General features: G+C 39.8%; 1 protein-coding gene across 5 annotated transcripts in view; it reads right to left on the reverse strand.

Annotated features, from left to right (window-relative positions):
- The window catches only part of UTRN (utrophin), a 497025-nt gene that overhangs the window by 152619 nt on the left and 331683 nt on the right, over positions 1 to 12723 (reverse strand). For all 5 annotated transcript variants that reach the window (XM_075267488.1, XM_075267486.1, XM_075267487.1 and 2 more), the window contains one exon: positions 6791 to 6920. In XM_075267488.1, coding sequence (XP_075123589.1) covers positions 6791 to 6920 — 130 coding nt within the window. The remainder of the gene's footprint in view (positions 1 to 6790; positions 6921 to 12723) is intronic.

Genomic DNA, 12723 nt, shown 5'->3' on the forward strand with positions numbered 1-12723 from the left:
TCCATTCCAATTCTTGTAGCATTCTACATTCATGCGTCTTTAGAGAAGATTACAGGAATGAATAGCTCCATTGTAAGTGATATTTCCAGCTCACTAACACTTGGTTTCAACTTGAAATGGTGCTTAAGAAAAAGCAATCTTCCGTCTACCATAATTTCCTAGTGCAAGTAAACCTGCTATGAATTGCTGTCCGTAACCTGCCAGCGCCCGGCCCATTTGTTTTCCTGAGCTGTAACGTATTGAAGCTTATTTATACGACACTATTGATTATCTGCGAGAGTCGTTTCTCACTGTCCCAAACTACACATGGAACAATTCGCATCCAACAGGCTGCGACGGTGGAGAAAGCCGGGCTTCAAAACCAACGTAAATTGAAGGGAAATGAAATTGTATCAAACATTTACATAGTCATTTCATTCACGGCTGAGATAGAAATGTATAGAATCTACTATAATATTACAAAACTCAAATAGGATCACAAAGGAACTTAGCGGAGTGAATTTTGCAAATATATACTCATAAAAAGTAAATCTTTCTAATAAAAGTCGGAAGAACGAAGGCATAAAGTGGAGAAGCAGTGCTCAAGCGGTGGACTGTAGCCTAATTCAGACTGAGGATGCTGGTGGTCAGGACCGCAAAGACCTCCCATTGTAAATGCATTGGTGGAGGGCAGATTGTTGTCCAACACATCTGTGACAGCTATTGAGCGCCCCTGCTCAAAAAGGTGCAGAAATGGTAATGTCATGCAGGACCTGGTATCTCTGCCACATAGGTAGACAGGATTGTAAATGTCACCAGGACGCAGCACGAATTCCCTTTTTTTTTAACTAAGTACACATTGGAATAGCCTTAAGAAAGGCTATCCTTCACTTACCTTTCTTTTCCTGATCTGCGCCGCCGTTCCTGAGGAATTTCTTCTTTCTTCCATATGTAAATGAGCTTTCAGACAGCACTAGGGGCATTCCTCTGCGCTCAAACAGCACTGGGGGCTTCCCCTGTGCTGTCCGAAAACTCTTCAGCGACACCTCTGTCTTCTTCTCCGGACCGCCTCTTCGCCGAAAAACACTGCTTGTACATGTTCATCAGCTATTTTCCTGTGGCCTCTTACGTGAGAACCCGTTTGGTTACAGGAAAATTGCCAACAGCACTGTCAGTGCTTTTGGCTGAAGATGAGGCCGATGACCGGCGAAGAGACAGTCCGGAGAAGAAGACAGGCATCACTGGAGAGTTTTTGGACAGCACAGGGGACTCCCCCAATGCTGTTAGAAAACTCATTTACATATGGAAGAAATAAGAAATTTCTCAGGAACTGCGGCGCAGATCAGAAAAAGAAAGGTAAGAGAAGAAACGCCTTTCTTAAGGCTATTCCTACCTGTACTTAGTTAAAAAAAGGACTTTAATTATAGAATCCCTTTAACGGATGGAGTGTGTGCGTTCTTATAAACTGGGAGGTGGTGCAGGTGGGCAGACAAAGATGGAGGTGGTGCAGGCGGGCACACAAAGATGGAGGTAGGTGTGTTGAGTGGTTATAGGACTTAGAATCCAGAACTATAACAGCTGGAATTGTAGTATTGCACAATAGGACGCAATCGTGGCCAGACATGGGGCTGTAAACAAACCGAAGTGGGGGAATCAGGATTCTTAGAGCAGTTACAAAATGGTATATAAGGTACCTGGGGGCTTTGTGGCAGGGTTCAGTGGTTTGGGAGAACTTTTTAAGACATTTGGTGCCATAAAGCTCTTTAAACTGTTAAAAAAAAATGATTAGTAACAATAAAATAAAGTTCCATTCATGTTGTAGCACTTTCATGCCTAAAAGTTTTTTTCTTGCTTTCTGCTTATGAGACGCAGTCTGCAGTTCCGCTTCTAGATAGCAATACGCATTGGGAGATGTAATTTAAGGAAAACAAGGTAGGACTGAAGCACTAATGTAATGAGTAATACTGAATGACATATTGCCAGAAGAATAGTTGAACTAACTAATCCTATTTCCTATTATCAAGACTTACAGACTTGTGAAAAATCACAAGCATCTTCAATTGCAAATCCTAAAAAGTCACCTTGCATTAGCTTAGCACCAGCTTCAAGCATTGATGGGCTTTAAAGTCTAAATGCAGCCACTACAAGCTGGACATGATTTGATAGGCAATCTCAAGTAACCGTTCTCGGAAAAGCAATACCAGCTCAGAGACTCGGATACAGAGGTCACAATGGATGACCTCTATATCTGGCAGTGATAGTACCTTGTTGTAGAGGCTGTTTTCTTGTAAGACTACAGATAAAGCTGTAGTATACTATATCAGCAAGCACGGTGAATTAAAATAGAGTCCTGTATAGATCTGCACACGTACAATGCAAGATTTCCCTTGTGAGTTTTACCCAGAGAAGCAGAAATCAAGCAATGAAAAAAAAATCTCCTTCTCCTTGAACTAAAAATAAATTATTCCCGGCAAATATCTAAATCACAGCGGTATTACAGAAAAATGTTAAAAGAATTGCAAGATTCAAAGAAATTCTTTTGTCCCATCCCGTAATCCATTAGTACACTGGCCGGGTCAGGAATTAAAAAGAACTTTGTTTTTGCCCTCATCTAGGTACACATCTGCTTTATACAGCTCTAGCTATATACTAGTCTTGTATTTATATATGATGGTGTAGAATAGATGAAAAGGACTAGAGATGAGCGAGTACTGTTCGGATCAGCCGATCCGAACAGCACGCACGCATTGAAATGAATGGACGTAGCCGGCACGCGAGGGGTTAAGCGGCCGGCCGGCGTCAAAGCGGAAGTACCAGTTGCTTCCATTCATTTCAATGCGTGCGTGCTGTTCGGATCGGCTGATCCGAACAGTACTCGCTCATCTCTAAAAAGGACCACATGGTGTACGCTTAGACCTTGCTGCTCCTTTTCCATTACTCTCCATCACCATGACTTATTCTGCTCCTTATTCCCAATTGCATCTGATAAACTGATGAAGGTCTGATACAAGACCGAAATGTTTTTGTTTCTGGATGTTTCGCACAAACTATAAAGAGAGTGCTGACGTTTTCTTTAAACAAATAAAAGTGCGTTTATTAACTTGTGATTAATGGCTTCCTGACCCAAGACATACTATTACAATTATATAGCGCAACCTGATGTAATAGTATGTCATGAAAATTGTGCCATCTCAGGAGCTGACATCCTGCTGAAGCCATTTACCATCTTAGGTGCCACCATCAACTATGACAGGGATATCTAAGGGGCTTTTTTGTGCTCCCCCTACATCAGTGGCGTGATCGGAGGGTGTCCATGTGTCGCCATCGTGATTGGGATCTACTTAAGGCACTCACGTCTCCATTGTAAGTAAACCTTTAAAAGGGGGTTTTGACATCTCACTATTTTAACAGTTTGCTGGTTGTCTCTTCTTCTCACTTCCTGTATTTCTCCGCCCCCGCTGAACCGGACACTATGAAGTATCACAATACTTATGCCAATCAGATAATGTGCACATGCTTGTAGAGAATGGACTCAGTGTTATTTGTGCGTTCACATAGAGAGATAACAGACTCCGCTTTATCAGCAAACTACAATTAGCTGAACTGATTGTCCTGCTGGCATAGCAGTGAGTGACATCATTTGTCCTATCTCACAAGCTAGCAGTATAGATAGGATCCTTGAGGTGGAACAACCCCTTTAAGATTGTGCCAGAGTCTTGCAAATTTACTTTCAGGTTCAATTTGTAAGGTATAATACTTTGCAATACAGAAATATTTCAATATACTACAGTAGCAATCGTGCCCCCTAATGTTCAAGTGCCATAATGAGACAAATAAAAAAGGTGAAAAATAAATAAATAGAATGTTGCTAAGTATTAAAATAAGGAATGCATAAAATATTTCTTTGAAACAGAAAAATAACAATAACAAAAACAGTCATTTTTGCAACTGATGCCTCCCCAACAACCATAGTATAGTAATGGAACATTATTTATTCCATATTATGAATACCGTAAAAAATAAAAAAAAATTAATAATAACAATTTTGTATAATAAATTACAATAAATGTTTTTTGGTCATATTGCCTCCAAAAAAAAAATTCACATATAACTCAAAATGGTACCAACAGAAACTACAGCTGATCCAACAAAAAAAACAAGCCCTCAGACATCTCCAATGATGGAAGAACAAAAAAGTTAGGGCTCAGAAAATGGTCACATTGAAACAAATTAGTGATTTTATTGTGAAAAAAATAGTCCAGCACAAAAAACCTATATGAATTTGGTGCCGCTGTAATCATGGTGAAAGAAAGAATTATGTTAACAGGTTATTTAAGAACCCCAGTGCACCATGCAACATTTAAGAAAGGACAAAAATTATGGTGAAACTGATTTTTTTTTCTTTTTTTGTCATCCTGCTAATAAAGGGTTAATACGATTTAATCAGTAAGCTGAATATTACCCAAAATGGTGAAATAGAAAAGTGCAACTCGTGCATAAAAAAACAAGCTGTCATATCGTTGGCTAATAAAATGTGACTACACAAAAAAACAAAAATGAACTGCATCCTTCAAACTAGGCCACTGGGTAAAAACTTGGCCCAAGTTTTGAATTCATCCACTACCCTGTAATATGCTTATTGGTGGGGGTCTTACCACTGAAACCCAAACACATCTCAAAAAGGTGGGCCCCATCTCTCTATTTGGCAGGAAATAGTAATCTATAGGTGACTGCTGGAGATGGCCAAGTAAAGTTATCCACAAGATAGGAGATAATCTCGATACTTGGGCCAACCCTTTTAAGGAGTCAAGAGTTTGCCAATATGTTTTTAAAAATATCAAAGGGGTTATCTAATTCTATTATTGATGGGATCCCAGCAGATTACCTGACCGAGACAGCACAACACTGTACTGACCCCACAGATCTAATAGGATACGCCATCAAACTAAAAACCTGATCCTCTCTTTAAACTCCACAAACAATGACGGGTACTGTAATAAATGACTTTTAGAACCCTTTATAGCGTTCTATGTATAATAACAAATGATGTAGTGAATGATATTAATCCTCCAGAGCTTGGACAGGAGCACTACACAGTAATGTGCTGAAAATGAGTAAGCATTACTGCACAGGATGACAAGCCGGGGATGTCAATGACGTTTAAGCACTTTAACTTCTAAAAGATCACTTTAGATAATGAGTCTTCAAACTGCAGAGGTGAAAGGATAATGCTAGAAAATGTGTAATAAATCATGAAATTGTCTAAGGAGCAAAGTGAGTAGGCAATCCTCAGAAAATAGCTGTCAGGAGAAGCATTTCACTCACTCAACAGGACAATGAAGATGTGGCCTGTTCTCCGGCACCTAAAGACCACTGCCACTGAGGCTAGCATTGGGGCTCCTATATATATTAGAGCAAAGTCAGCCAAACGTACTGTGGTCTTGCAGTGCTGGGGTCCTGGGTTCAAATCTAACCAAAAGATAAAATCTGCAAGGAGTTTGTTCTCCTTGTGTTTATGTGGGTTTCCTCCCACACTCCAAAGACATGATAGGGAATGTAGATAGTGAACCCTATATGGGACATGGATTGACAATGTCTGTAAAGCACTGTGGAATATGTTGGCACTAAATAAATAATATGCATTAAAAATAGTGGTATAATGGCAGAGGGACCTTTGGGGCCTCCTCAGGTTTTGGTCCCAGTAGTGACCTCTACCTCTGCAACCCCTATAGCTACGTCTCTGTGGGTAGCACAATGAGGGGTACTGTGACCTGTGTGTCCTGAAGAGTCTAATGGATAGCGCCTATTCAATAAAACGGAGACCTGGCATAAGACTTAGTAATCTCCCTGTGCCATATGTGAGACTGTTACCCATTTGATATTTAGTCTGAAAATATGGAATCTAGTTTTTCTAAAAACTTTTATTTAATTTTTGCTGTCATTATTTAGAGCAAACCATAGGGAACCAGGAACAGGAAGATCTTAACAGATCTGTCATTTCAGTGTTCAGGATCAGTAAGAAGATCTTTCTCTGGTTCTTAGGGCCCTTTGAGGATATGTGCGCATGGTGGAAATTGAAGTGGAATTTGAGATGAAATCTTCAAAAAATAGGCCATGTGGAACCCATGATGGATTTGGATATGCAACTAGCCTCTATACACTGGGGCCTAATCAAGCACAAAGCCTCGCGCTGTAGAGTCCGTAGTCAATCAACTGTGAAAACCGCAGCGAGCGGGAGCAGGACGCATCTTTTTTCAGAGCATTTTATAAAGAATGAGGCTGATTCTAGACAGCTTTTGGAGAGGAATTTAAGATGGAAGACCACCTCAAAAGCTTCTCTAAATTCCACCATGTGAACATTCCCTTACATTGGCCTAATGAGTGGGACAATGATCGGGAAGAGAAGCTCTGTGGAACATTTACTCCTAGTCACTGCCCTATTGTACATGTAGAAGATCATCGATGCTGTTTAGGAATGAATGAATTGTTCATCCCAATATTCGGTCTCATCATAACCATAACTGACTGTTATAGTGCCTTCACTCATTGGTCCACTATAGCAATGATCACTCCATTGAACATCTGTGACCACCGGCACTAGATAAAAAAAAACACAATCTGAAAGAGAATAAGAAAACCAACAAGTCCTGTTTATAACGGGAACATCAGAACACAGGACAGGGATCTTTTACATGATCGAACATAATACGTTAATATTTAATGACAAGTCACATAAAACCACCGCGAGAATCATCCACAACGTCCTAATCGCCGACAGCCTGCGGACAGCAACAGGACACGACGGACTAACCTGTTTTTGGAAGTAAGTTTCGTCTCGGTTCCTCAGGGCCCTCAATCGGCTGCTCAGAAATAAAAACTCGTGCTTGCTCTATGGTATTGAGTACCGTCTGTTCTTTATCTTTCAATTCACGTTTCAGGACCTAGAATGCAAGCAATATTATATCATGAATGAGATTTAAGAAAAGCACTCTTAAACAAACGCAAGCAGTTTCCTTTTAAAGACGCTGTAACACAGCATGAAAAGTAATGCCTGAATTCTGTATTCCTGGAAGCTAAAAAACATAAAAGCTCAGAGAACAATAAAGTAAAAAGAAAATGGGAAAAACATTTCTGAAATAAGGAAGAATAAGAGCGTGGACAATTTATTAGTCACTAAAAAAGTACAGCAGTTTCCCTGTTATATAGTAAAATGGTGACATAATTTACACCCATAGCCCCATAATACAGCTGCATATCCTGGATTGCTTTTTAAAACATCTGACTTTTTCATTTACGGCGGCGATCTGGGAATTTTTATCACTGTAAGATGAAATGTCATATATTAAAAAATGTTAAATATTTCTAATACTCAAAAATATGTAGTTGTTTAGTTATGTATTCATTGCATCAATCACATTGCATTGATGGAATGGGGTATGACATTCTCTCAGATAGTAGAAAGTGTGAATGTAGCAGCCATAAGGCTCTGGCTACTGGCACAGATATATAAAGTGGGTGCGGAGGTGAAGTTGTGCACAGGTCCTGGTATTTGAAGGACACCTGGGAGTCAGCAGTAAAGTCAAATTTTCAGCATGAGAACCCACGTACAAATCTTACATTGGGACCCAAGACGTCTGAATTGCACCTTTGGAGTCGCAAGAGTTGGACCAATCTCTATCACATTCATTTGCCTAAATAGGTTTTATAGAGAACAGAAGCCAAGTTGGTTCATCCCCATTACGTAACAATAGCAAAGAGAGAGCAGAATCTGGATTATTCACATTGCTTTACATTACATTTCCTTACGGCACAATAACACTTGTTATTCCACCATTAGCAATGCATTCAGACTAGAATGAAAATGATCATATAGTTGCACATAAGTGTTCCAAGCAGCTAAACTTGTATTTTATGGCAATTACACAAACATAACCGATTTCTAAGACACGTAAAGTAAATTCCTAAAGCCACCGATTATTCCTAATACAACTTCATTCAGGGTAAGTCTAAGAATACAATGTACGGGCCTTAAGCCAATTAAATTAAATGGTAGACTTTAGCAGAGATGGATGGGAATGAATATTCCAACTGAGTTGTTTAATGGGTCATAATATAGGTTCAGCTAATGTGTAAAGTTATTCAGGCTACAGTAAGCACAGCATGGCTAATAACACCGTATTACTCTATGTTCCTCATAAGCCACCATTACAGAGCAGGAGGATAAAATTGACCTGTCTATCACCAACTCGGGCATGTCATGGAAGGCTAATGTACTGTTGTCAGCCAATGAAGAATCTTAAATGAAGTTATGTAAAGATTGCTCACATCTGAATTTATGGAGATTTACCGGTACCCATAAAATTACATAGTGATTTGTAATGCATGTCAGGGACCAAGGGCTTCACAGTGTACAGCTCCCAATTTTTATTTTCTTAAATCAATAATATTCTTTATTCATTTTAAATCAAATTAAATAAAATAAGTAAATAAATAAATAAGGAAAAAATAAAATATATACAGTCCTATGAAAAAGTTTGGGCACCCCTATTAATTTTAATCATTTTTAGTTCTAAATATTTTGGTGTTTGCAGCAGCCATTTCAGTTTGATATATCTAATAACTGATGGACACAGTAATATTTCAGGATTGAAATGAGGTTTATTGTACTAACAGAAAATGTGCAATATGCATTAAACCAAAATTTGACCGGTGCAAAAGTATGGGCACCTCAGCAGAAAAGTGACATTAATATTTAGTAGATCCTCCTTTTGCAGAGATAACAGCCTCTAGTCGCTTCCTGTAGCATTTAATCAGTTCCTGGATCCTGGATGAAGGTATTTTGGACCATTCCTCTTTAGAAAACAATTCAAGTTCAGTTAAGTTTGATGGTCACCGAGCATGGGCAGCCCGCTCTCAAATGATCTGAAAACAAAGATTGTTCAACATAGTTGTTCAGGGGAAAGATACAAAAAGTTGTCTCAGAGATTTAACCTGTCAGTTTCCACTGTGAGGAACATAGTAAGGAAATGGAAGACCACAGGGACAGTTCTTGTTAAGCCCAGAAGTGGCAGGCCAAGAAAAATATCAGAAAGGCAGAGAAGAAGAATGGTGAGAACAGTCAAGGACAATCCACAGACCACCTCCAAAGAGCTGCAGCATCATCTTGCTGCAGATGGTGTCACTGTGCATTGGTCAACAATACAGCGCACTTTGCACAAGGAGAAGCTGTATGGGAGAGTGATGAGAAAGAAGCTGTTTCTGCAACCACGCCACAAACAGAGCCCCCTTAGGTATGTAAAAGCACATTTGGACAAGCCTGTGGACTGTTGAAACAAAGATTGAGTTGTTTGGTCATACAAAAAGGCGTTATGCATGGCATCCAAAAAAAACAGCATTCCAAGAAAAACACTTGCTACCCACTGTAAAATTTGGTGGAAGTTCCATCATGCTTTGGGGCTGTGTGGCCAATGCCGACACCGGGAATCTTGTTAAAGTTGAGGGCCACATGGATTCCACTCAGTATCAGCAGATTCTTGAGAATAATGTTCAAGAATCAGTGACGAAGTTGAAATTATGCCGGGGATGGATATTTCAGCAAGACAATGATCCAAAATACCGCTCCAAATCGACTCAGGCATTCATGCAGAGGAACAAGTACAATGTTCTGGAATGGCCATCCCAGTCCCCAGACCTGAATATGATTGAATATCTGTGGGATGATTTGAAGCGGGCTGTCCATGCTCGGCAACCATCAAACTTAACTGAACTTGAATTGTTTTGTAAAGAGGAATGGTCCAAAATACCTTCATCCAGGATCCAGGAACTGATTAAAAGCTACAGGAAGCGACTAGAGGCTGTTATCTTTGCAAAAGGAGGATCTACTAAATATTAATGTCACTTTTCTGTTGAGGTGCCCATACTTTTGCACTGGTCAAATTTTGGTTTAATGCATATTGCACATTTTCTGTTAGTACAATAAACCTCATTTCAATCCTGAAATATTACTGTGTCCATCAGTTATTAGATATATCAAACTGAAATGGCTGCTGCAAACACCAAAATATTTAGAACTAAAAATGATTAAGATTAATAGGGGTGCCCAAACTTTTTCATAGGACTGTATATATATATATATATATATAGTGTGCTTAAACAATAATACCCAAAACGAGACCCAATGAGCACGCTAATAGCCATCATTCATTTTTGAGACTATTTTAACTGAAAAGAAAACCTATAATGCTAGACACACAGGGGCAACTGATGTTTTCTAAAATATAATGAGTATTATTTGTAGAATTTTCAGAACTGAATTGGAAAAAAATCTAGGTTCCTCTTTTGGTGCAATTTTGTAAATGTATTTTTTACCCAAACAAGGTTTGGATCCAAGGGAGAAGTATAAATCTCCCAAAGTTTTTTAACTGTTTTAAGATTACCAGTCGGCTGATTGTCTCCATTTTTTATTTTTAGGACAGTTCATATTTATCTGATAAGAGGAGTTGACCCTCAACCATCAGCAGAAAAAAATGGATTTCCCTGCAGTATCCAACCCAGTGGTGCTCTAGCCCTTTCAATGTGTTTGGTATTCAGATCCGTCTCCTTCACATGCCCCTTCCTTTCACTGATCGTAGACGTCTTGAGCGTGAACTCCCACTGAATAGTTCATTAAAGTAAGGCTGAGGCCCCATGTTGCAGAAATGCAGCTTTTTTTTGTTGCAGATTTTGCTGCGGTTTTTTGAGCCAAAGTCAGGAGTGAAGCAGAAGGGAGAAGAAGATTCATATAGATTTCCCATTCCTTATGTAACCATTCTTGGATTTGGCTCAAAAAATCTGCAACAAAAAAAGCTGTGTTTCCGCAACGTGGAGTTTGTGATAACTGAAACTAACCCTCTAGTTCACAATAATTGCACGGTTGATGCCCCCTTTTTCTGGTGTTGGTCTTCTGATTCCAAGCCCTACTTCATTTTTAAAAAGTGACCACCAGCCTCACAGGGTAGTCTGAAACGAAACCCCCTGTTCTAAGCTGGTCCTTTAAAAACCAGATGGAAGCAGAATAATGCAATGTGCTTTATAGTCTCAGACAAATTGGTCTATATAGTTGGTGGCCAAAGATGGATTGAAAATCAGAGGAACTGCACCAGAAAGATCAAAAAGGAGGATATCAGGTCTGAAATTTTTAATGTGCACTTCAGCATCTCTTTAAATGATTTTCAAAAGCTGAACAATTGTCATCAAAAAATAAAAAAAAATAACACTCAATACTGAAAAACTCACAGCATCTAAGAAGCACGATTGAAAGCGCTATATATTGCTTCTGATTTTTCCCAATTCCCTCATATTCTTGCAAGAGAAATTGGGAGGCAAAATCAGTTAGAGAGCAGAAGCGCAGAGGGAGAGACAGTGACACTGAATGTGATCTAGTGCATAATATTCACATTATGTAAATTCCCTCTTGGCACACCTTATAATAATGTGACAGTATGTAATTTCTTTTTCGAATCTGCCAAGGAGTAAATGATAGGTTGGGAATATAAAGATGCAGGCAGCAAGCTTAGCAGAGCTACGGTGTACAGTACTGAGCACCCACTGCTTACACAGAGAAATACAGAGGCAAGTCAACATCTAACAAGGATGGAAATTACATCATCAAATCTCAATTATGACAACATATTATTACAAGATGAGAGATAGACAAAGTCATATTATTGAAGAAAATGTGAAATACAATCAATAGTTCTCAGACGATTGGGTGAAACACTATTCCTGGACTGGACCAAGGGGTAGGAGGGCAAACAGGGCATCAATGGGGGTAGGGGAAATAGGGCACAATTCTTAGGTATGGTGTTGGCTTGATACATTGGTGAAACTGGGTTTGTCATAAAGGAATAGGTATTAACTGTATGACCAAAGGTGAGGAGAAACATTCTGAAACCCTTGTCTCAGATATAGGGCTGTTTTAACCCATTGTTGGGCCCAGTGCAAAAGTTTCATAAGTGGGCCCCTCCTCCATCACCACCACTTCAGCAAACCTGACCCACCCAAATTAAAATGTCCTCCACATAATATAATACAGTGATGGCGAACCTTTTTGAGACAGAGTGCCCAAACTACAACCCAAACCCAATAAATTATCGCTGAGTGCCAACACGGCAATTTAACCTTAAAACTCTGTGGATCCACAATGGCAGACCCACAAATTACAGTCATGTGAATGGGGCTTTATAGAGCTTGTACTGAAAAGTAAAGGTCTCTGCATTTGGTACTTTTAAACAACTAATGTTCACTACTTACATTGCATAGGATCTGTTTTATAGTGACCAAGCAATGTTATTAGAGACTGTGCGAATATCACGTCTGCACAATACAATCTTCCCCGCAGTGGCCCCAAACACAGTACAATCTGCCCAACAGTGGCCCGCTCACACAGTACAATCTGCCCCGCAGTGGCCCACACACACAGTACAATCTGCCCCGCAGTGGCCCACACACACAGTACAATCTGCCCCGCAGTGGCCACATACAGGATTATACCTGTATACTCCACAGTAGCCCCCTCCCACACAGCATAAAATGGTCCACAGTAGCCCCCCCCACACAACATGAAAGGTCCACAGTAGCCCCCTCCCACACAATATGAAAGATCCACAATAGCTCCCTTCCACAAAGCATAAAATGGTCCACAGTAGCCCCTTCCCATACAGCATGAAACGTCCACAGTGGCCCTCTCCCACACAACATGAAAGG

Source organism: Leptodactylus fuscus, chromosome 3, assembly GCF_031893055.1.
Source record: "Leptodactylus fuscus isolate aLepFus1 chromosome 3, aLepFus1.hap2, whole genome shotgun sequence".
In the NCBI taxonomy this organism is placed as follows: Eukaryota; Metazoa; Chordata; class Amphibia; order Anura; family Leptodactylidae; genus Leptodactylus; species Leptodactylus fuscus.